The sequence below is a fragment of the Gobius niger genome (assembly GCF_951799975.1).
Source record: "Gobius niger genome assembly, chromosome: 24".
In the NCBI taxonomy this organism is placed as follows: Eukaryota; Metazoa; Chordata; class Actinopteri; order Gobiiformes; family Gobiidae; genus Gobius; species Gobius niger.
The window spans coordinates 5,360,533-5,386,004 of record NC_136875.1 but is presented as its reverse complement, the minus strand read 5'-3'; the positions used below and the strand labels follow the sequence as shown (position 1 = coordinate 5,386,004).

At 43.3% G+C, this 25,472-nt stretch overlaps 1 protein-coding gene across 1 annotated transcript; it reads left to right on the top strand.

Annotated features, from left to right (window-relative positions):
• The first annotated feature begins 255 nt into the window (after positions 1–255).
• On the top strand, positions 256–24,266 carry LOC306982327 (phosphatidate phosphatase LPIN3). Its single transcript, XM_079582243.1, has 20 exons — positions 256–484; positions 4,952–5,140; positions 5,372–5,467; positions 7,170–7,390; positions 10,038–10,139; positions 10,227–10,335; positions 13,214–13,853; positions 13,929–14,022; positions 14,114–14,283; positions 15,023–15,116; positions 15,192–15,261; positions 18,447–18,539; positions 18,609–18,664; positions 18,759–18,909; positions 19,999–20,147; positions 20,237–20,323; positions 20,397–20,549; positions 22,007–22,121; positions 22,507–22,610; positions 23,880–24,266. The coding sequence occupies exons 1-20, from the start codon at positions 419–421 to the stop codon at positions 24,019–24,021; spliced, it is 2,901 nt and encodes a 966-aa protein (XP_079438369.1). The 5' UTR covers positions 256–418; the 3' UTR covers positions 24,022–24,266.
• The last annotated feature ends 1,206 nt before the right edge of the window (positions 24,267–25,472 follow it).

Sequence of the window (25,472 nt, the reverse complement as noted above, 5' to 3'; positions counted from 1 at the left end):
TTCTCATGAAAAGCAAAAAGAAAACCACTATAAAGCTTTATTAGTTATGGGTGACGAGGGTTCTGAAAATCTCCCCTTGCCCCCTGCCCTACAGCTGAGAACCCCTTCACCTTTGATCACCCAGAAGCCGTCAGCGGAGGCCAGAATCACAGCGGATGATCATTTTGTCCGCTCTGAAAGAGAGGCTTTTCAGAAAGTGCTGGTCAGGTCATGTGTCGCGCTGTGAAATAAAGGAAGAGAAACTGCTAATAAAACTAAAACCATTCGGGGCCGGCGCGCGCGAGCCCGAGCATTAGACGCTGCTTGTTTTCATTCGAAACCAGCAGCTTTGGTTTGAAAGTGTCACCAAAAAAAAAATGGTGGAGGCTGAGGCAGATTTAGTGGATTTGTAAGACGGGTCGGCGGATTGTGGAGCCGAATGGCCGGCAGTGACGGAGAGGAACAAAGGCTGGGCAGCAGGACGAGGCTTCATCCTTCACTTTGGGTGAGATAAAGGCAGTTTGTGGATGTTCTCTCATGGAGGGTAGAAGACTTTTGTGTCAAAATATGGCTTTGGATGAAGGATGCCTCATGTCCGGGTTCTTCATTGTAAATTAAATTGTTTCTTTGTCGTTTCATTTAACTTGTTATTAAGATAAAACATTAAACTTACTTTTAGTTTATTGAGTTACTTTCGCATCCCATTATAGTAAGACAACGGATATTTAAAGTGGTAAAACACAGCATTTGTTATTCAGATCTAAGCATTTGTCATTGTTAATGTTTGTTTAGTTGGCTTCATGTCACAGTTCTGGAGGGAACATTCATAATACAGTTACAATTGAAATCCACCATGTTTGTTGCCTTAGAAATCAGAGAAATGCCGTTAGCTACATATCTGAGCCTGTTCCTACAATTGCATCTTGTTTTGTTTTGTCCGTTTCATGCCATTTATATAATTTCTGTGGTTTCTTCATTACTAATCTTATATGATGATGCTCAGTAGCCACGGGCTATGATTCCAACGCCATAAAAAGTAGAAACTAACTGAATTTGAGTTAGCATTTAGCTTAGAAGACACTCTTTTATTTTTTACTCTATCTAAAGTAAAATCTTCAAAGGTCTGTGCATTTATTACTGATTTCTATCGAGGCTTTAACCTAAATGTGTTTGATGGTTGTTAACAGCTGAAAACATCTAGATTGTTCATAATTTGCGATGTTTGAAGCTAATGCTAACGGCTATAGGAAAAGCGCATTGAGCAGGCAAACGGACTCTGAAAAGTCCCCCGGACCAGCCGACTTGCTAACTATCTGCATACGCTAGGATTGAAAGCCGCTTCTCCTTTTTTATGTCTGTGTTAGCGTTTGTCTAGCAAACGCTAACACAGACATTAGCTAAAAACAAAAAAGTGGAACAGCTCCGTTAGCTGCTGAGCTACTGCTGCTGGGGAATCTATCCAACACACTAAAGGGGCCGAATGTTTTCATTTGAACAATAACTCTTTTAAAGGAATAGGCCACCGTTTTTACATACTGAGATATGTTCTTACCTTAGCTTTGACAAGTTCTTTAGGACCTGTCTGATCTTCACCCGTGCCTTCAGTCACGTAAACACAGCGCAGACGGCGTTAGCATTTAGCCTCTCCCTCTCTCCACTATAGCTCCAAAACAGGTCAAGAAAGAAGCTACCAAGCTCTTCCACGTTTTCCCTATTTAAATATGGTTACGTGAAGTGTTCCACTACAAAGTATAATTACACAAAATAAAACAATGTGGATTTTCTAAGCGGATAAAAGGGGGAACTATATTGTAAGGCGTAATAATACCAGGAGTAATTTGACATCCGCACAGTAAAGTGAAGATTACTGTGCGGATTTCGAATTACTCCTGGTATTATTACGAACAATATCTCTATAAGAACATATCTCAGTATGTAAAAACGGTGGCCTATTCCTTTAAGAGATATTTTGATATTGAGACTTGCAGTACTTTTTTGAAATATAGGCAAAAAAAAGAGAAAAATCCTCGGCATCTGATACCTGGTTAAAAGTCCTTTATTGAGTGGACATGCCGACGTGTTTCGGTCTTGTTCCACCTTCTTCAGGGCGTACAATTAAAACAGTGGCTCAGGTGTGATTAATAAGTCTCAGTCACGTGATTCGGAGCTTCTGGTTTGTGACAGAAGAGCCATACATAACACAGAGAAAATCATTCAAAATAAAAATAGATGGGTATGCTAAGATATAGATAGTAATCATGTAGTAAACAACAAACGATACAACATTGAGTACCACATAATTAAAGATATACAGAACCCTGAAGTATACTAAGTACACTAAACTGGCAAATGGGGTACTTACACTTTGACAACATAAGGGGAAGTACAGCATCATGTATTGTGCAGTAGAAACAGCAACAACAACGCAACATGTAGCGAGTAAAAATGTATAAGTCAATTGTGAAACACGCTTGATGGACAGTGGAAACATTAAGTTTATAAAAATACTCAATAATCAACGTCTACATTAGAGCAGTACTAAGTAACGTGTTTACCTTAATAAATCCTTTCCGTAGTCCCTGTGGGGGTGATACAAGTGTTTATGGGATGATTGGAGGGTCTTTCATTTCCCCCTGGTGTCTCTGCCATGTTTGCAACTTGACTGCCACCGGACCGGAGCCACCAATACACACTAATAGAATCACGAAGAAGAAGCTAACATGCTAACTGCGGGCTAACGTCACTGTAAACAGTATTTACAGCCAAGTTTGAGTGAAAAAAAATATTTCCATTGTATAATCGGATGCACAATATCCCTCTCTCCCTTCGCCTTTTATGTCAGCGTAGTATTTACTCTCTAAGACAATTAATAAGTTAAAAAATCACAACTTGCTACGACACCTGCAGTTGCGCTTATGGCCTCTAGGGGCAAGAGTTACTTAGTACTGCTTTAAGACCCAGAAATGTTGTTGATTTTAGGGTCTCAATCCAGCAGGTTTCCCTCTGTGTGAGATTTCTAAGTCTATCCCTCCCCCCTGTAGGTTTTTTGAATTGTTTCAGTGACCATAACAGTGAGTTGGTTGGGGTTGCAGAGAGAGGAAGTTTGTAAATGTTTGGCAACAGGGTAGTTTAAGTTTGATGTTCTTGCGGCATATTTGTGTTCACCAAATCGGTATCTGAGTCTTCTTTATGTTAGGCCAACATAAAAAAAGCAGGTGCGGTTTATTTTTTTAAAAATGTTTTATAGTTGTCAAGGTGTAAGTGCCCCATTTGCCAGTTTAGCGTGGTATTCAATGTTGTATTGCGTGTTGTTTACTACATGATTACTATCTATATCTGATGAAGGCGTACATCGGGTTTCTCTTTTTTTGTGTGCCTATATTACATTACATTATATTTATATTTGAGGTATGTTAAGTTAAGGATGTATTGAAGTTAACCTCTTCTTGGAAAAAAGCATCAAAATAGAAGAAAACAAGGATGAAAACGCAACAAAAAAATCAAAAGTGACCCAAAAATAGCCACAAAAATCAACAGAAGCACAGCAAAAAATGGACAAGAATGTGACAAAAAAGTGGTGAAAGTGCAGCAGAAAGTGGCAAAAACTAAACAAGAAAGTGGCAAAAAAACAATTAAAAAAAAGCCACAACAAAATCGCATCAAAAAAGTGACAATAAAAGATGAAACTGCGGCAAAAAAGTGGCAAAAATGGTATGTAAAAGACAGTGAAAAAGGCGACCACGCAAGGAAAAAGATCAGTTTAGATCAGCTTTGTAGGTCTTAGCTTTCAAATGAGGCTTTGATACATTTTGTTCATAAACTTCACACTTAACACTTCATTAACCTCTTATCCAGGTGCAGTTTCTCCAGCTCAGCCAAATCTAGGCCAGAGTAAGGCCTCATTTGAAAGCTAAGACCTACAAAACTGATCTGAACGGATCTTTTTCCTCACATTGACACTTTGTCATCACCTTTTTGACTCTTTTTTTTTTTCCATTGCTTTTTTTGTTGCATTTTTGTCTCATTTTCGCTGCTATTTTGACAATTTTTTCAAGAAGCTTTTTGATTGGCGAGAAAACTGGAGAAAATGTGCTCTGTTCATGTGGGGGTTAAGAGGTTGCATGTCAAATGTACGCATGATTTTAAGGTATATTATTTATCATAATTACTTACTGTATCACAATATATATCGGATTAGCCCCAGAGTACTGTCGGATTGTGACACAATTGCATCGTCTCAGCTTTATATTCACTTTATTATAGATACAGACGGCATCTCTGGAATCGCCCATATATGGTCATTTTTGAAAACAGTTAAGGGGGAAAACAATTTTGAAAAAATGAATTTTTTCTCTAATTATTCAAAAACTACTGTAACAAATGCTGTAATATGAACATCGTTTCTACTAAATAATGATACAAAGACATGGGGAGGAGCAAAGTAGTTCAACAGCCCATAAATACATGAATAACGGAGAATGCTAACTTGATGCTACATGTTAGCCTCGGGCTAATGCTAACGGTTAGCTAGCGCTTGCTACAACTGCCGTTTTTTCACTTCTACTGAACAATCTGCTGTGAGAAAATATCCATATGGGCCCAATTTACACTTGACTTTATTTGTATGTGACAAATAAGTTCATGTTCCACCAGAAAATGGCTAAAAAGGATGGAACATTGTGTTTCTCTAAAGATTCTATTTTCCCCCTCGGCGAAGCCACGCCCCCTTCTATGACGAGATGCCGTCTGTATCTATGGATTGTCTGAGCTTGTGTCATTGCTCAACTGTGTTTTGTTGGAGCTGCAGCAGATGGGAGCGAACCCAGGGCTATTAGCGGACATTTACATTTGCTCGCACTGTCTGTTTACTATTCCTGTTAACAAGCACAAAGAACATTTCCACAGCTGCTCCAGCAAACGCACCATATGCCAAAATCTCAACTTCCTTTACGCCGCTTTGTGTGTTCCTCAGGCCCAGACCATGAACATCGTGGCGTCAGTTTTCGGGACAATGAAGGAGATGTACCGCGGGCTGAACCCGGCCACGCTGACCGGGGGCATCGACGTGATCGTGGTGCGGCAGCCCGACGGGACGTACCAGTGCTCGCCCTTCCACGTGCGCTTCGGCAAACTGGGCGTGCTGCGCTCCAAGGAGAAAGTGGTGAGGGGGAAGCACACCTAAAGGATATTTGACAAATTGGGCAAAATAATTGTGTAAAACAGACAAAACTAATGCCTGAAATTTCAATCAAACATGCAGCTGAATGTGCTTTGAACCAGACTGTTTTTTTTAAATTTATTTATGGCATAAACGATTAGGATGTTTAGATGTGTGCAACTGTAATGCTCATTTTGGTACAAATACTGGAATGCTCATTTTGTGCGTTCTCAGGTGGACATACAGATCAATGGGGAGCCTGTGGACCTCCACATGAAGCTGGGAGACAACGGCGAGGCCTTCTTTGTGGAGGAGAACCAGGATCTGGAGGTGAGTTGCACATTTCAGATCAAATTCGAGAAGCAACAAAGGGGTCTGAAGTTCACCAATTCTGTGAGAGAATTTCTTCAAAAGTGTACATGTTTTGACCTGGTTTAATACTGTATGCTCTCCACGGAGCTCCAGTGGGCAGGGCCGACCCAGTCACCGCTCACCAGCTTTATGCCCACCAGCTTTATGATAAAAGTTTAGAAAAAGATCGTAAATTGACAAACGGCTGACCGACCTGCTCTGATGCAGCGAAAATCCTCAGGAAATATCCATTTGTTTGATAATCCAATATCTACTGGGAGCCGTCAGGTCTGTTTCCTCCTTATGATTAAAAAGTACGCACCGAGTGGCAATGAGGCGTTCAAGGGTGGCGGGGAAAAAAGGTATTATATGCATATCACAATTGCATGTTCCTTTAAAGTGCATATGACAGGTTTTAATTAATTTGAAAATATGACTTATTTAGATGAATGACATATTTTTATTTGAATTTTTAAGCCGCTAACAGGAAGTGGCATAGATACAGACGGCATCTCTGGAATCGCCCATATATGGTCATTTTTGAAAACAGTTAAGGGGGAAAACTATTTCGAAAAACTGTATATTTTCTCTAATTATTCAAAAACGACTGTAACAAACGCTGAAATATGAACATGGTCGGCGTGCCGGTAACGCTTTTAATCTGACTACTTTTTTCAGTAACGAGTAATCTAATTACTATTCCCTAAACAGTACTCGGATTAAAGTTACTTTTCCAAGTCCCAGACAGCTGTTCAGGAGGAGGCGGTTATTGTCAGTGTAATGTAATTACACTAGTGGAAATGTTTTGGTTTGTTTAGCTACAGCAGGAGGTGGACGGCGGGGAATTGAAATGAATCAGACACGATAAATAGCAGTAATGTGGTGCCCTCTAGTGGTCAAACACCCAAACTACAGTAGAATAATCTTAAAGGGGGGGTATTATGTAAAATCGACTTTTTCAAGCTTTACATCATGTTATTATGTCACTCCCTCATTAAAAACATGCCTGACGTGTTGCCTTGGCACATTCGCGTATTTTTGAGTAATCTGTAAAAACTCTGATGGCGGCCATTTTAGGGATAGGTTTGCCTGAGTCCTCCTAGGAACGCCCCCACCTCCTGGAGACGCCTCCCAGCTTTCGTCACCAGCCGAGTAACCAACCACTGCTCCTCAGCAGAACCCCCTCCCCGCTGATGCCACAGACAGCGTGTGGAGGGGGCGTGTCGGAAAGGCTCAGAGCTTCTTAAAGAGACAGAGGCCTATTTTAAGACATTCACTACAGCCATTTTGAGTGAGCAAGAGGCAAAAGTGGGCGGGGCGGAATAAGGTGAATAATAAAGTAGCGAGTAATCTAACTTAGTTACTTTTAAAACCAAGTAATCAGTAAAGGTATTCAGTTTTTAAAGTCAGTAGTCGGATTGTTTTTTAAAGTAAACACTGTCGGCATGGCAACAGTTAAAAAATGTTTACCTCTATCTATGTCACTTCCTGTCAGTGTCCAATAAGGAAATGAATCTGTAAACATCACAAAAATGGTCAAACTAAAGAAAGAACTTGATGAATACGGCAGGTTTGTGGTCCAGTCACGAACAAAAATAATCAAGTCAAACACGTGTAAGCCTTTATTTAAGTTGCCTTCGAGCCTGACGGATTTGTAACTGCTCCTGTGTCCTGTTTCCAGTCTGAGGTGCCGGCCCACCTCTGCACCTCCCCCATCCCCAGGGACACGCTGGAGGAGCTGGACGAGCTTGTGGAGGGCGCCGCCGCCAACGGAAGCGGCGCCCGGCGGAAAAAACGCCGGCGGAAACGCGTGCGCTCGGACTCTCACCTGAAAGAGGAGAGTTCGTCAGAGGAGAGAGACACAGAGGAGCGGGAGAGTCCAGAGTCCACGCTGCAGATGAGGTGGGCACCCTCCGCTTTCTCACTGCAACCAAGTCATACACCACCAGAAGTAATAGGCTATGGAAATATTACAGAACATGCATCCACAGTTTAGTTAGTTTCACTTTTTTAATCTCCCAGGAAATTGGTTTTGAGCTTCTAACACCAAACCAGGAGAAGCCATGATGATAGATACAGACGGCATTGGGTCCTAGAAGGGGGCGTGGCTTTGCCGAGGGGGAAAATAGAATCTTTGGGGAAACACAATTTTTCACTCTTTTTAGCCATTTTCTGCCGAATTATAAACGCATCTATCACATACAAATACAGTCAAGTCTAAATCGGGTCCATATGGATTTTTATTGACAGCAGATTGTTCAGTAGAAGTGAAAAAACAGCACTCGTAGCTGGCGCTAGCTAGCGTTAGCATTAGCAGACATGGCAATGCTAGCTTAGATAAACCTTTATTTAAGTTTATTCTGTTTTTTATGTATTTATGGGCTGTTGATCCACTTTGCTTCTCTCCATGTCTTGGTATCTTTATTTAGTAAAAACTATATTCATAATTCAGCGTTTGTTAAAGTAGTTTTTGAATAATTAAACAATAATTTTTCTCCAAATTGTTTTCCCCCTTAACTGTTTTAAAAATTACCACATATGGGCGCTTCCAGAGATAGATACAGACGGCATCTCGTCATAGAAGGGGGCGTGGCTTCGCCGAGGGGGAAAATAGAATCTTTAGGGAAACTCAATTTTCCACTCTTTTTAGCTATTTTCTGGTGGAATATGAACTTATTTATCACATACAAATAAAGTCAAGTGTAAATCGGGTCGATATGGACATTTTCTCACAGTAGATTGTTCAGTAGAAGTGAAAAAAACGGCAGTTGTAGCTAGCCGTTAGCATTAGCCCCATGCTAACATGTAGAATCATGTTAGCATTCTCTGTTTTTTAATGTATTTATGGCCTGTTGAACCACTTTGCTCCTCTCCATGTCTTTGTATCTTTATTTAGTAGAAACTATATTCATAATTCTGCATTTGTTAAAGTAGTTTTTGCATAATTACAAAAAGTTTAGATTTTTTCAAAATTGTTTTCCCCTTTAACTGTTTTCAAACATGACCATATATGGGCGATTCCAGAGATGCCGTCTGTATCTATAGAGACGGTTCAACAGGCCATAAATACATAAAAATGGAGAATGCTAACACAATGCTTCATGTTTGCATTGTGCTAATGCTAACGTTAGCTAGGGCTTGCTACAACTTTCGCTTCTACTGAACAATCTGCTCTGAATAAACATCCATATGGACCTGACTTGACTTTATTTGTATGTATGTGATAAATAAGTTTACACGCTCCCTTCTATGCCGTCTGTATCAATAGTTTAAAATTGACTTGGCGGGCAACTGAATATTCCATGGCTGTATCTATGGTAACGGTCAAACTGCACATGTTTTTGTCCTAGTTATTGGCTAATATCTCTTTCATTACTGAGAGAATCCACATGAAAGTACAACGTCCTTAAAGTTCACTGTCTTCTCTGTCAGCGCATATAAACAAAGGCCCAATTATTTTATCTGAAATGTGTCCAAAAGTGGTGACAACATTCAAAAACATTCTCTGCGTGATATTGACCTGTAAAGATTCTTACAATTGGGCCCTGATATTATGACATCATCACCTCTGGGTCCATATGGATGTTTTTTTCCCACCAAATTGTTCAGTATAAGCAAAAAGAAACGTAGCTAACGTTAGCAAAATAGCATGAAGCTAACGTTTCTCTTTTTATTTAGTAGAAACGCATATTCATAATTCAGCATTTGATAAAGTAATGGTGGAGAACTGGAATAAAGTTAACTTTTTCCCCCTCTGGCTGCTTCGAACATGACCATATAGGGGTCATTGAAAGATGCCGCCTGTTTCTACAGAGGGAGGAAAAAGTATGTGAACCCTCCTGTGAATGTTTACATAGATACAGACGGCATCTCGTCATAGAAGGGGGTGTGGCCTCGCCAAGGGGGAAAATAGAATATTTTGGGAAACACAATTTTTCACTCTTTTTAGCCATTTTCTGGTGGAATATCAACTTATTTATCACATACAAATAAAGTGAAGTGTAAATCAGGTCCATATGGATATTTTCTCACAGCAGATTGTTCAGTAGAAGTGAAAAAACGGCAGTTGTAGCTAGCGCTAGCTAACTGTTAGCATTAGCCCGATGCTAACCTGTAGCATCATGTTAGCATTATCCGTTTTTTATGTATTTATGGGCTGTTGAACTACTTTGCTCCACCCCATGTCTTTGTATCTTTATTTAGTAGAAAACTATATTCATAATTCTGCATTTGTTAAAGTAGTTTTTGAATAATTAGAGAAAGTTTTGATTTTTTTCAAAATTGTTTTCCCCCTTAACTGTTTTCAAACATGACCATATATGGGCGATTCCAGTGATGCCATCTGTATCTATGGCCAATAAAAATATGACAACATGTAATTGTTTGGGTGGTGTTAGTTTAAGCAGACACTGTTTACTCATTCTTCCGATTTTAATAAAGTACAGACAACATTTTATGACCAATTTAGGCAGAAATGTGAGAAATTTCAAAGGGTTCACATACTTTTTCCTCCCACTGGCCCTCATTTATGTGCTTGATGTGTTTGTAGTAAATCCATCTACTACTCGATTTGTGAGGCCCCCGAGCAGCTGGGAGCGCAGAGCAGAGAGGCCCACGCGCACTCGGACTCAGAGCAGAGCCCGGCAGAAAGGTAAACCAATAAAAGTGCCTCATTTGAACATCTTTTTAATGTCTGTACAGATGTGAGCGTTAACGCGTGCTCTGCCCCTCTCTTCAGCGGGTTCCTGAGCCGGCCCTCGTCTCCGAAGAGCGACTCGGAGCTGTACGTCAGACCTCGAGGATCCTCCGGGCCCGACATGCAGTGGAACTGGGGCGGCTTCCCCACGGTCAGTGCAAACAGCCCGGCTCAAGTGTGGCTGATGTCGTGATGTTCCTGTTGTCTCGATGGGAGAGTCAGCGTCTAAACATGTGCATTATTATGTTCAAAGTGTGTTTATAGGAGATTCTTTATATACCGAGCAGCATACATGGTAGGGCTCAGAAATCTTGAATAAAACTCTAGATAGGCCATCTTGTGACTGGCCCTTCTAACCCAGTGCAATGGAAGCAAATGGAAACACCACTTATTTCCTTGATACTGTTTTATCGATTTTGAGTAATTTCATGACTCTTTGATAATTGTGCCTGACCTTATGTCAAATCTGGCAAGAAGTCTTTCAAAAGTTATTCCAGTTTTCTAGGAGGCATAGACTTTAACTACATTTGTTCATGGATTTTCCTCTGTCAAACACTTGCTGTGTTCGCTGTGTTGTTGCTCCTGGTTTTGTATTGGTGGCTATATGGGGTTAGCCTCGCTGGCCACAAGATGGCTGCCACGTTTGCCACATCAAAGAGCGCCATGTCCGATTTAGACTTTTTTTTCAATGTAGTTAATCAAAGTTTAATCAAACTCGAATCCCTGTGGTCGTCATGGTGATGGTCAGGTCTAAACTTCCTGGTTTGTGGTTTATGGTTTGGAGGAGTCAATGGAAGATCGGGGTCGGGTCAGTGTGAGTAGACTTTCCTATCCACACACACTTCCTCCAGCTGTGGGATCCCAGAGGGCTTTACTACAAAGATAGTTGAACTCATCTCTTACCTGGGGAGACAAACCCAGACATGTGTTCCTCTGGATAAGTGGCACTACATAGCATGTTGTCCGTTGGAAGAGTTGTCTCTGGGTTTCTCTGAGGATTTGTGAGCACGTTCTTTGGGAACGCTGCCCATCACAGCAGAGACAAAGACACATGAATTAATCTGAAAATCACACCCGTCACTCAACTCATGACAAATATCACACTGCCTTATGAACAGCACGAGTCTGAACCTAGCAGCGAGCACAGGAGTATGTTCACATGTGAACAATCTTCAAACTTTAAAGGAATAGGCCACCGTTTTTACATACTAAGATATGTTCTTACCTAGCCTTAGCCAAGTTAATATATCCCCGTCTGGTCTTTGTCCGTGCGCTCTGTCACGCAAACGGAGCACATACGCAGCCTCTCCCACATGTCATATAGCTCCGAAAAAGCTCACGATAGAAGCTACCAAGCTCTTCCACGTGTTCCCTATTTAAATAAAGTTACGTGACGTGTTTTCATGCGAAGTATATTTTCACAGAAATGTAGCATGTCGATTTTATAAGCAAATAAAAAGGGGTACTACATTGTGAGGCGTAATGATACGAGGAGCAAAACGTCCGCGCAGTAACTCCTAAAGACTTCCCCCGCTCAGTTCCGTCAATAGAAGCTGCGTGACTTGTAGAGCTCGCAGAGAACAGTTGAAGAAGCGTTGATAACTTGTCAACAATGCCTTTTACGTGCATCGTGCCGGGCTGTAGGACCTCTACCATGAAGTAGGAATGCGCAAGCACTTTCCGAAAATATATTTTCTGCTTGTTGTAAAAGGCTCTGTACAAGTCACGCAGCTTCTATTGACGGAAGTGAGCGGGGGAAGTCTTTAGGAGTTACTGCGCGGACGCTGTGCTCCTGTATCATTACGCCTCACAATATAGTCCCCCTTTTTATCTGCTTATAAAATCGACATGTTACATTTCTGTGTAAATATACTTCGCATGAAAACACTTCACGTAACTTTATTTAAATAGGGAACACGTGGAAGAGCTTGGTAGCTTCTATCGTGAGCTTTTTTGGAGCTATGTGACATGTGGGAGAGGCTGCGTATGTGCTCCGTTTGCGTGACAGAGCGCACGGACAAAGACCAGACGGGGATATATTAACTCGGCTAAGGTTAGGTAAGAACATATCTCAGTATGTAAAAACGGTGGCCTATTCCTTTAATACGTGATCGACAAGTTCGCCATTTCATGTAGTCAGCTGTGATTTGATAAAGATGATGGAGCCGATTAATCAACTGTTCAAAATTTGTGAAATCATCAGTTTGAATCATTTTACACACGTCAGTATTTATATAATAATAATGCATTGGTTTTATATAGCACTTTTCTGGACTCTCAAAGTGCTTTACATTGCATTATTCATTCACTCCATACTTGGTGGTGGTAAGCTACTATTGTAGCCACAGCTGCCCTGGGGTAGTAGTAGCCTGGTAAACCACAAACACTTCTTTTCTGCACGAAAGAAGGTGGGTCACATGTTGTAGTTTTATCAACAGAGACACGAGCACGAGAAGTTATTAGCCAAACCTACTCATGGATGAAGTAGTCGAGGATTTTGCCTCCGCGTTCTCGTCAGTTTATATTCAGTTTTCAGTCTTCTTGTCGAGCATGCACCATGTGCCTGGTCCAGAGCAGGTTCTGCGCAAAGGGCACGTTTCCATGGAGAAACGTCCAGCTTTGTAGTACGGCAAAACCCGGGCTAACCCCAAACTTACCCAGGAGGCTTCGAAAACAGGGTTAAGGTCGAGGCCAAAGAGTAGGGGGAAAAAAGAGACTTGGGATTGGGCCTTAACCTCTTGCCCCTCGCCTGAACCAAGCGCATTTTCTCCAGCCTATCTTTACCTAAATCTAAAAGCTTCTCAACTGTGTTTTTTTTTTTTTTTTGCGTTTTTCTCACTTTTGTCATGTTTTTGTCGATTGTGTTTTCACCACGTTTTTCTCACTTTTCATCACGTTATTGTCGCATTTCTGTTGCGTTTTCATCCTGTTAAGCTCTTCGATTTGGGTAAAGCCAAACCGGAGAAAATGTGCTCGGTTAAGGCGGGGGTTAAGAGGTTTTAAACCCTGTTTCTTTCTCCTCCCCACAGCCGTGTCAGTCGGCGCGCTCTCCGCTCCACCTCTCCCCCTCCGCCTCCTCTCACTTCAGAACCATCGAGCGGCAGGACTCCTTCGATCTGGGAATCCAACCCGCGACCGTGAGCTGCAGCCGAGCGGCCAGGGTCAGCGTGGTGCGGCCCAAAGCCAGGACTAGATCATTGGACTTCAATAACTACCATCTGCAGCAATCTCCTCCCTCGATATCCAACCAATCAACACAAAACAACTCCAGTGACCTTCCGGGACCTCTCACATTCCACCCCGGCGACTATACGGACTTCGAATGTAATCTTTCACTTGGCATGAGCAATAGTTCTGGTGAAAACGGTTGCGTGGCACACGTATCCCGCACAAGTTTAGCCCAAATCACAGAAAACAGCTGTGAACAAAATGGCGGACACGGGGCAGAGTCGGTGGGAAGTCGAGAAGAGGATGGACAGTTTGCTGAGCGGGTGAACGGAGAGGAGGAAGAGGAGGAGGGGGAGGAGGAGAGCGAGAGAATAAATGACCAACTCGTGGACTGCGGTTCTCAATCCGAGGGGAACGTCGTGGTTGGGGCCGGCGGAGTCAATGAGGGAGAGGAGCAAAACGGCACGACGTCCAAATCCGAGACGCAGGACAAGAAAAAAGGTACGACTTTAAAGAGAAATGGAGAAAATGTTTTGTCCTGGTTGGTCTGACATTTCCTCTTTCTTTTTGTCGCAGAGAAACGCAACCTCCACCTCGGAAGTTCTGACATTTATTTGGACGATCTGACCTCCATGGACCCAGAGATGGCCGCTCTCTACTTCCCCAAAATGTATTCGCTCATCTTTATTCGTAAAAATGCGCATGACCCGATTTATGTTTTTAACGGATGGTTCATATGAGCTTGCCTGATTTGTCCACAGCGGTAAGGAGTCCTCCCAGCCTGCGGGGGCAGACTCTCTCTCGTCTTCTCAGTCTCCTGTGAGCAGTGCAGCTCTGGACAGTGGGACGGATTATCTCTCTGACTCTATGTCCTACTCTGCAGATGTCAGCCTGTCCCTGTGTGGACCGGGCAACAGCGTCATCGATAAAGGTACTTTAGGACAACTACTACTACTGCTACTACCACTACTACGACTACTACTACTGCCACTATTTCTTTGTCTTCTTCCTCATCTTTTTCCTCTTCTTTCGTCTTCTTCCTTCTCCTCTCCTCCTCTCTTCTTCCTCTGCATCTTCTCCTTCCTTCTTGTTCCTCCTCTACTTCCTCCTTCTTCTTTGTCTTCTTCCTCCTCCTCTCCTTCTGTCCACTGCCTCTTCCTCTTTTTCTTCTCCCTCCGTCTTCTTCCTGTTCATGTTCTCCTTCCTCCTTTACCTCCTCATTCTTCTTCATCTTCCTCCTCTCCTCCTCACCTCTTCATCTTCTTCCACCTCTACTTCTTTTTCTACTTCCTTGTCCTCTTCACCTTTCTTCCTCTCCGTCTCCTCCTCTTCTTCCTCTGCGTCGTCTTCTTCCTCCTCTTCTTCCTCTACTTCTTCCTCCTCCTCTCTTCATCTTCCTCTTCTTTTTTCTTCTTCCTCGTCTCGGCTTCTACGTTGTTTGCGCCTTCCTCTTCTGCTTCTTCTACTGTGTCTTCTTCCTGCACATCCACTTCTTGTTTCCCTTCCTTCGGTTCTTTTTTGTTCCTCCTCCTCTGTTTCTTCTTCCTGTTCTTCTACTGTGTCTTCCTCCTCCTCCTCTGCTTCTTCTTCTTCTTCATCTGCATCTTCTGGTTCTCCTTCTCTTCTTCATCTTCTTTAGCCCAGAAGTAAATGTTTCTGTGTTTGTCCAGAGAAGTTTATGGAGCGCTCTGTGACATATCAGGACTTCAGCAACAACCCAGGAGTGATCGACGACCCAAACCTTGTGGTCTGCGTCAACTCCAAGTGAGATCTCCTCACACTGCACTTGTGTTTGTGCGGATTTGTGATTTGAATTGACCTTTGGTTTCCTGTCTGCAGTTATTACAACTGGGCAGTGGCTGGTCCCATGGTCTTAGCGATGGCAGCTTTTCAGAAGAACCTCCCCAAGGTACAGTGGGTCTGATTGATCTTTAGTGGCAATATGACATAATGAAACCGGTGAGACCAGGGCTTTTAAAGTGTACCTAACGCCCAAGTCTTTTTTCTGCAGACAAGTTGTATAAATGAGTATCTAATGGTGTTGTCTACATGTCTCAGTCACTATTTTAGTGGCATATTTGTGTAAATTCTGTCTTTGTGCCCAAAAAACGCCTGTGTGGCGCCCCCTGTGTTAAAACGTGCAGTGAATAATCTTTATTTTGAAGACTTTTCTTTTTTGTGACATGTTTTGTGCACTACTAAAAAAAAATAAAGCTTTGTAATACACATATCACGTCTCTGCACCTCATACATGAGGACGCAGAGATACATTTCACATGCCATAGACCAGTGGTTCTCAACCTTTTGGAGCCGCGACCCCCATGATAACAGGTAAAGGGGTTTGTGACCCCTGCTCGGGTCACACCGTGAGAAATAGTAACAATACATACATAATTCTTTAAAAACAAAGAAAAAAAAACAAATGGCTAAAACTAAATTCATCAAACTACGAAGAAATAATGGCACTCTGGTAAAATAGCAAACACATGCTACAATAATGTGGCTAAATGTGGCTATTTTATCTAAATGATCTGGTGACCCCCCAAATTTGTCTTGCGACCCCCTTGGGGGTCCCGACCCCCAGGTTGAGAACCACTGCCATAGGCTACAGCAAAATGTCTGCATCGAAAATAGATTGGTAAATTCTGTCGCTAGCTTTGTAAATGACAGTGGAAACACTCTAATAAAATAACCCGGCGCCTCAGAGCAGTCTCAGGCAAATGGCCGCTGTTCTCCACGATGCCTCTCTCGTGTGTAGAGAGAGCCTTAGAGTCGTCACGATGCCTCTCTCGTGTGTAGAGAGAGCCTTAGAGTCGTCACGATGCCTCTCTCGTGTGTAGAGAGAGCCTTAGAGTCGTCACGATGCCTCTCTCGTGTGTAGAGAGAGCCTTAGAGTCGTCACGATGCCTCTCTCGTGTGTAGAGAGAGCCTTAGAGTCGTCACGATGCCTCTCTCGTGTGTAGAGAGAGCCTTAGAGTCGTCACGATGCCTCTCTCGTGTGTAGAGAGAGCCTTAGAGTCGTCACGATGCCTCTCTCGTGTGTAGAGAGAGCCTTAGAGTCGTCACGATGCCGCTCTCGTGTGTAGAGAGAGCCTTAGAGTCGTCACGATGCCGCTCTCGTGTGTAGAGAGAGCCTTAGAGTCGTCACGATGCCGCTCTCGTGTGTAGAGAGAGCCTTATAGTCGTCACGATGCCTCTCTCGTGTGTAGAGAGAGCCTTAGAGTCGTCACGATGCCTCTCTCGTGTGTAGAGAGAGCCTTAGAGTCGTCACGATGCCTCTCTCGTGTGTAGAGAGAGCCTTAGAGTCGTCACGATGCCGCTCTCGTGTGTAGAGAGAGCCTTATAGTCGTCACGATGCCTCTCTCGTGTGTAGAGAGAGCCTTAGAGTCGTCACGATGTCTCTCTCGTGTGTAGAGAGAGCCTTAGAGTCGTCACGATGTCTCTCTCGTGTGTAGAGAGAGCCTTAGAGTCGTCACGATGCCTCTCTCGTGTGTAGAGAGAGCCTTATAGTCGTCACGATGCCTCTCTCGTGTGTAGAGAGAGCCTTATAGTCGTCACGATGCCTCTCTCGTGTGTAGAGAGAGCCTTAGAGTCGTCACGATGCCTCTCTCGTGTGTAGAGAGAGCCTTAGAGTCGTCACGATGCCTCTCTCGTGTGTAGAGAGAGCCTTAGAGTCGTCACGGTGCTTCTCTCGTGTGTAGAGAGAGCCTTAGAGTCGTCACGATGCCTCTCTCGTGTGTAGAGAGAGCCTTAGAGTCGTCACGGTGCCTCTCTCGTGTGTAGAGAGAGCCTTAGAGTCGTCACGGTGCCTCTCTCGTGTGTAGAGAGAGCCTTAGAGTCGTCACGGTGCTTCTCTCGTGTGTAGAGAGAGCCTTAGAGTCGTCACGATGCCTCTCTCGTGTGTAGAGAGAGCCTTAGAGTCGTCACGGTGCCTCTCTCGTGTGTAGAGAGAGCCTTAGAGTCGTCACGATGCCTCTCTCGTGTGTAGAGAGAGCCTTAGAGTCGTCACGATGCCTCTCTCGTGTGTAGAGAGAGCCTTAGAGTCGTCACGGTGCTTCTCTCGTGTGTAGAGAGAGCCTTAGAGTCGTCACGATGCCTCTCTCGTGTGTAGAGAGAGCCTTAGAGTCGTCACGATGCCTCTCTCGTGTGTAGAGAGAGCCTTAGAGTCGTCACGGTGCCTCTCTCGTGTGTAGAGAGAGCCTTAGAGTCGTCACGATGCCTCTCTCGTGTGTAGAGAGAGCCTTAGAGTCGTCACGATGCCTCTCTCGTGTGTAGAGAGAGCCTTAGAGTCGTCACGATGCCGCTCTCATGCAAGTTCTCTCAATCTCGACTTGAAAGCGTTCAATGGAAGAAGTTCAGTTATTTTCCGGTCTTTTTGTTCCATGTAGAAGGAGCAGAGTAAACACAGTTCTGTGCAACAAATGATCATTTGAACGCAAACTGTAAGAGTCAACACTCCTCCGTGAGGTGAAGTTACAGGTAGGAGGGCAGTAGACCAAGCATGGCCTCCTAAATAAAGGTTTACCAATGACCCTTTCTTCTGGAGGACAGAGAAGGCCGTCCCACTCGAGAATACAGGTCACAAAGATGGGACAAGGCCCTAAAGTTTGTAATGAACCTCAGAGAAGCTTGATAAAACATATCAACATGTACTGCAAAAGGTGCTGGAGATTTTCACACACCTGTTTTCTCCAAATGAAGTTTTTATTCCACTCTGGCAACAACATCTCCACTTTAGTCACTCCTACAGACTCCACACAATATTTCTAAGTTTTTTTCAGGGGGATTTTTTATATCTCCCAGCCTGATTTATTGAGGTTTGAACCCCCAAAACCATGCAAAATTTAGATATTTAAAGATTATTTTTCACTTAGAAATGGTTCATTCAAAAACTAAACAAGATTCAAAAGCAGTGTAGTGCGGGACAGAAGCGATTTACAGTGTGTCGAACAGAAGTGAACAAAAAAAGGTTAGAAAGTGATGAAAATGTGCTTGAAATGTTGACCAAATACCAGAATAAAGGCAGGGTCGGTCAGTGCTTCCTGGACAAAGTGCAACGACTTCATGTGTTTCTTTTCTTTTCTTTTCTTGTAGAGCACAGTGGAGCAGCTGGTCAAAGATAAAATGTCCAAAAAGTCGGGACGCTGGTGGTTCCCCTTCAGACGGAGAGACCTGTCCAACAGCCAAGTACGTAAAACTCTCAGGGTTCTAATAGATATTATATTATCTGAGCGTGACGTGTTTTTGTTTGTGCAGAAGGATTCACGGGAGGACCAAGATGAACCAATGACCTCCATCCCTCCAACAGTGCAGTAAGTTCTCACGGCGCCCTTTATAATGACCGTAAGACGCCGCAGGTGAAAAGTGATGCTAAAGGCGTCCGACACACTGTTGTTTTGTGCCCAGGGCGACTCTGGATGACGTGGACAGTGATGAAGCAGCCGGTCTGGGGCGTTTTGCTGCCCTGCCGGCCCTCTCCTCCCCAGACGCTCTGTCCTCCACTCAGTGCTTCAGCCAAATGTACCGCAAGTCCCTGCGCCTCAGCTCCAGACAGATCGTACGTACCAAGACCCAAGTCCACACTTGTTTGTAGTCAGAGAGCGATCAAGTGAAAGTCAATTTTGCAAAGGGATGCTGAAAAAGTAGCATCATCAGCTTCATTCACTCCACAGTCAATGGCAGTAAGTTACTATTGTAGGCAGACTGACCATTTACCACGTGGCTATAATATGCTGTTTATATCCTGATCTCTTATTATGCCAGTGCCCTCTGTTGGACACGTGTGGAATTCTTTCCTTTTTTTTTAATTTAAGCTGCCCCCTAGTGGCTGGTGTTAGCACTGCAGTGTTAATATCGTCTACTAAAATATTTAGTCTTAATTTTAGTCAAAGTGATATTTTTGACGACTAAAATTGGACTAAAACTAATTTAAAAGTTTTTCATGAGACTAAAACTATGACTAGAATCAAGGCCGTGGGAACCCTGGGTGCTGAGGGCGCTGCAGCACCCCCTGGTGGATAGTTTGTGAACTGCAGGCAATATTAACCCTTTAACTCCCACCTGAACCGAGTACATTTTCTCCAGCTTTACTACCCCAGTCGAAAAGCTTCTGGAAAAAAAGTGAGAAAATAGCAACAAAACTGAGACGAAAACAATGATGGAAATGTGACAAAAAAGTGAGAAAATATTGACGAAAATGTGACAAAAATGTGATGAAAAAAAATGACAAAATAATGACATAAAAGTTACAAAAATGTTGGACAAAAATCTGATGACGTGAGGAAAAGGATCCTCTCGGTTCAGGCGGGAGTTAAGAGGTTAATTGTATAGATTGAATTAAATGCAAAGCTATACCAAAAAAAGAAAATAAAGTAACTTTTATTATTTGCAGTTATATGTTTCACGCTTGACATCGCCGTGTTTGGCCCGCGACGCACAGGCACTTTTTCATTTTGGCCCTCGGAGACAAAAAGTTTGGGCAGCCCTGATCTAGTCCCTTTAATACATCTGTTTTTTAAAGATTTTATGACCCAAATCTGCCCCAATTTGGACAAATCTTTGATTTAAAATTTACTGAAACTACAAATGTCTGACGAGTCTAAATTGTGACTGACCTTCCTCCTCCTCCTCCTCCTCTCTCTCTCAGGAGCAGCTGAACCTGTGTGACGGAGAGAACTCGGTGGTGTTCAGCGTGACCACTCAGTACCAGGGCACGTGTCGCTGCGAGGCCTCCATCTTCCTGTGGAACTGGGACGACCGCGTCATCATCTCCGACATCGACGGCACCATCACCAAGTACTGCTGCTGCTATACTACAACCAAACCACTATATCTCTCTATGTATTTCAGCGTCTCTAACTCTACATCGTGTTCCTCGTGCGCAGGTCTGACGCTCTGGGACACTTCCTGACCTCCATAGGGGCCGACTGGACTCACTTCGGCATCGCGCAGCTCTACCACAAGATACACGAGTACGCTCTTCACGCAGCCACTCTTTCCCCCGCAGAATCGAAGCGGTCACTGGTGTTTCGTTGTCCTCCATAGAAACGGGTACCGGTTCCTGTACTGCTCGGCGCGGGCCATCGGGATGTCGGCCTGGACCAAGGAGTACCTGAGCCGGGTGAACGACAGAGGAGCCGCGCTGCCCAAAGGCCCGGTGCTGTTGGCTCCCAGCAGCCTGGTGTCCGCCCTGCACAGGTCACTATATCTGTCGCTTCTTATGTTTTAAGGCGAGACACGGCAGGTGAAAGTGTTGATTTTTCACGCAGTGGTCGAAGTGGAGATTTTTATCTATTTTCCCCCCTTTACATCTTAGTTTTCATGTCAGATATAAAAATGATGATGTTTATTTTATGATGTTTTGTCTGCGAGGTGGGGGCGACCCGGAAGTAGCTGCTGCGCCGCGTAGAAAGGCCGTCTTTCAAGCGGGTTTCCATTCATTAATATTGACAGATTTGACATCCACGTGTCCTGCTAAGGGGCCCCGTGATGACGCTTTCACCCAAATATGGTGTTTTTCCTCCTACGAGACGCTGGAGCGGAAAAGTCGGAGAACGGGCCGAGCATGCGCAGTCGCTACAAAACTTCAGGGCTGGTTTTCTCTGAATGAGAGAAGCCGCACTCGCGCAGAGCCTGAGCCCTTATAGAAGCTCCCACAGACTCCAAACTTTACAGTCTGAGACCTAACAATATTTTGAAGGTTTTTTCAGAGGGATTTTTTAATATCTAATTCCTAACCGGATTTATTCAACTTTTAAACCAAAAAAACAGGCGGAATTTGAGTTTTTACAGATTTTTTCACTGATGATTAGTTTATTGAAAAACTAAACAAAATATCCAAAATCCCCTCTGAAAAAATCTTAGTTACTAATATGTCAATAAAATAAAACCATACATTTTAATCTGGCTCAATTCATTATTTTGATTCCGTTGCCCAAGATATAGGCAATTTTGGCCATTTTAATGCTCAAAATGCCTTAATTTTATGTGAAAACATAAAATGACAGAAAAAGTGCAATACATTTTTTTCTCATATTTACATCTGTGATGTTCAGCAAAAGTTTCAAATTGACATCTCTACATTTATTATTTTTCCCTATTCACCTGCAGTGTCTCACCTTAAAGCAGTACTAAGTAACGTGTTTACCTTAATAAATCCTTTCCTAGTCCCTGTGGGGGTAATACAAGTGTTTATGGGATGATTGGAGGGTCTTTCATCTCCCCCTGGTGTCTCTGACCAGAAAACCATGTTTGCAACTTGACTGCCACCGGTCCGGAGAAAGCAATACACACTAATGGAATCACGAAGAAGAAGCTAGCAGGCTAACGGGCAAAGCTAACTGCGGGCTAACGTCACTTTAAACAGTATTTACAGCCAAGTTTGAGTGAAAAAAAATATTTCCATTGTATAATTGGCTGCACAGTAACCCTCTGTCCCTTCGCCTTTCCTGTCAGCGTAGTATTTACTCTCAAAGACATTTAATAAGTTAAAAAATCGTAACTTGCTACGACACCTGCAGTTGCGCTTATGGCCTCTAGGGGGAAGAGTTACTTAGTACTGCTTTAAGTAAAATCCCCAAATCACATTGGTTTTGCTCAATCCCGTTCATTTTCTACATCTCGGCCCATTGTTGCAAGTCTGTCTCTTCTTTCAGGGAGGTGATTGAGAAGAAGCCTGAGGTGTTCAAAGTGGCCTGCCTCAGTGACATCCGGGACCTGTTTAACCCTGAGAGGCAGCCCTTCTACGCCGCCTTCGGCAACAGGACCAACGTAAGAACACTCTTCTACTACTACTACTACTACTGTATCTATACAACTGGGATCTCCTAAAGGGAGAACAGGTTTGGTCTGGAATTTTAGGCCGCACCGTTTGGTTTGTCTGGGAGCGCTCCCACGGACTGTAGCGAAGAAGATGGTTTCTTGGAATGAATGATAGAACTACTCTGATGAGCATGGTTTCTTCAAAAAGTTACTCAAGCACTTGTACTTATACCCTCCTCTGCACATAATGCATACGTTTCTGTCAGAACAGAGGTCTGAGAGCGCAGAGCTTAGAGCCATAATAGTTTCCAGTGTTTCCCAACCAGGGGTACGGGGTAATGGTTATGGTGTATCATGAGGTTCCCACGCCTACACTGTCTTTCATTTCTTTCAGGATGCGTTTGCGTACAAAGCCGTGGGCGTCCCGGAGACCAGAATCTTCACCGTGAACCCCAGAGGAGAACTGGTCCAGGAGATGACCAGGTCCAACAAGTCCTCGTGAGTCAGATATTTACCATCATTGCTCTGCGTTTCCCCTGACCAAGGGTTAAAGTTCTCCGTCATTTTAGCCAATTTGGGAAAAATGTAGTAAATAAATCAAAGTAATAGAGATTGTGCATTCAGCGACACTTATGCGGTGAATAAATTGGGGCGGGGCTACCAGCTAAATCAGAAGTGAGTAGGTGTGTGAGAGGAGGGCATTGGGCTCTCGACTAAAAACATTAGCTCCTTTAAAGGTCCTATATCATGCTATTTTAGCCATTCCAAAGTTAAGTATAGGCATTTATATGAATGATTGTACCTCTACCACTATGGAGCACTCATTTTTGTGATAAATATAAGTGTTTTCTGGGGGTATTTTTCGAACCCGGAAGACACAACGCTTCGATTCAGTTAACTCCGCCCCCTCTCTCCGCACATACAACTTTACCATAATATAAATAAACAGCAATAAGTGAAATTGCTTCACGATGCAGTTATACGGAGTTGTCATCTGCAACACAGCTTCATAAATGGCTAACACACATGCTAATATGCTAACACACAAGCTAACACGCGTTTGGACTGACTCACCGCTCTGCTCCATCGCTGTTTACATAGTGGGACTCGCGTTGGTTATAAAAGTTAATCCACTTTGGTTCTGGCGAAGGTTCACCAAACATCCATCAGAGACAGTCACAGAAAAACAATATTTTGGTGATAGTCGCCGAATCCAGGAGAGAAAAAACAGCTGAGTGGCCTCTTCTTGAAAAAAGTTGAACAAACTCCCGTCCTCGTCACCAAACGCGCTTCTTTTTCTCCGTCCGTGACATGATCGTTAGTTAAGAATAAAGAACAGGTGTGTCCAGTTATAACGAGCTCCATCTTCAGCTGCAGCGCAAACATGACTGATCTGTTCAGACGCTCAGGGATGTGTTTGTTGAATGAAGCCACAAACCACTCTGGGGGTGTTTTTGATAAGGAAATAGCATAACAACGTGGCTAAAAGCTCCAAAAAGTCGATTTTGCATGATATAGGACCTTTAAAGCTAAAGCGAGCGACCGCTCCCATGTATGTTCTAAATCTAAATCCTTAAAAATCTCTCCCCCTAGTTGTACCTGTGTTTGTTGTATGCTGTAGTGTCTCTGCGTCTTAAGGCTCATGTTCTGTGACTATAGGAGGAGCATATAAAGGAAACGTGTGAGAATAAGTGTGCACTCTGCTGACCCACATTCATGTAGTGATGACCCCTCTAACCCCTGCCCCGTGCTTTGGTTTTCCCTCAGGTACCCTCACCTGTGTGAACTGGTGCAGCACTTCTTCCCCTCCCTCTGCGCCGGGTCCGAGGCCGTGGACTGCCCCGACTTCAACAGCGCCGCCTACTGGAAGGAGCCACTGCCAGCGCTCGACCTGGAGGCACTTCTCTAGGCCACGACTACCATTTACTATTACTACTACTACGAGTACAACAACAAGCTGCGACAATCATACCGCACCAGCATGAACACTACACCGTTTGGCGTATTTGCACATTTAAACGTTATTATTCCAGGCTGCACCAGACTTTATTAAAGGCTTCAGAGTGGTTTGAATTTCCAACTTCAATAGTACCTTTTCAGAGATGGAAGCACCAAAGAGAAAAAAACTTGTTGCCCAAACTCTCTCTGTGACCACCTATAGATACAGACGGCATCTCGTCATAGAAGGGGGCGTGGCCTCGCAGAGGGGGAAAATAGAATCTTTTGGGAAACACAATTTTTCACTCTTTTTAGACATTTTCTGGCAAAATATGAACTTATTTATCACATAAATAAAGTCAAGTCTAAATCAGGCCCATATGGATATTTTCTCACACCAGATTGTTCAGTAGAAGTGAAAAAACGGCAGTTGTAGCTACCGCTAGCTAGCCGTTAGCATTAGCACAATGCTAACATGAAGCATTCTGTTAGCATTCTCCGTTATTTATGTATTTATGGGCTGTTGAACCACTTTGCTCCTCTCCATGTCTTTGTATCTTTATTTAGTAGAAAACTATATTCATAATTCAGCATTTGTTGAAGTAGTTTTTGAACAATTAGAGAAAGGTTAGATTTTCTCCAAATTGTTTTCCCCCTTAACTGTTTTTAAACATAACCATATATGGGCGATTCCAGAGATGCCGTCTGTAAACCTGTGTTCAATGATTATGAATGTCAGTGAGAACAACTCCTTGCCCAAGGACCCCACGGCGCCACACACTGGCCGTTCCTGGGATCCACTCGCTAGGGCTGGGTACCGTTAGGTTTATTTCGACACCAATACTAAAATATTTGTCATCTAGAACCAGAAATAACAAAGTGTAGAAAGATCTGCACATTTACAATATCAGGTTCATCTCCAATGTCAAGAAATGTGCGAAAAATGGGGAAAACTAAAGATTTACTTCTTTCCAGTACCTGCTTTGCTTTCATTATTTCGATACCAGTAGTGCCTACACATTCTTTCTGAAACCGTACTGGGATCATTTAAAGGTACACAGACCAATCGCCGACCTGTGGGTTAGTAAGCACACATTGATCTGTCTGTAGCACTTTTAGCACTCAAAATATCAACACCGCACAAAATAAATAACTAGACTAACTAGTTTAGCTCATTGACTGCCAATGACATCTACAGACGTCAATTAATGGGAACGGCTGCAGCAAAGCCTTGAGCATATCTGACGTTAAAATCTTAGTTGTAGTTCTTTTATTGAGTCACAAGGTGGCAGCATTGCTCTTTGTTTGCGATCACAGTCACGGTTTTGCTTGATTAAACAAAGCTTGTTTTCTCAGCTTTTATGGTCAGAAACCAGCATTTTGGGTGATTTCACCTATTTTTTGTGACGATTACTAATGGAA

Bases quoted from the DNA above. Each gene is read 5' to 3' on its own strand.
- LOC306982327 (XM_079582243.1), top strand. From the start codon at position 419: ATGGCCGGCAGTGACGGAGAGGAACAAAGGCTGGGCAGCAGGACGAGG. The intron at 20,550-22,006 runs GTCACTATATCT...CTCTTCTTTCAG, and splicing joins CTGGTGTCCGCCCTGCACAG to GGAGGTGATTGAGAAGAAGC. The intron at 22,611-23,879 runs GTGAGTCAGATA...GTTTTCCCTCAG, and splicing joins ACCAGGTCCAACAAGTCCTC to GTACCCTCACCTGTGTGAAC.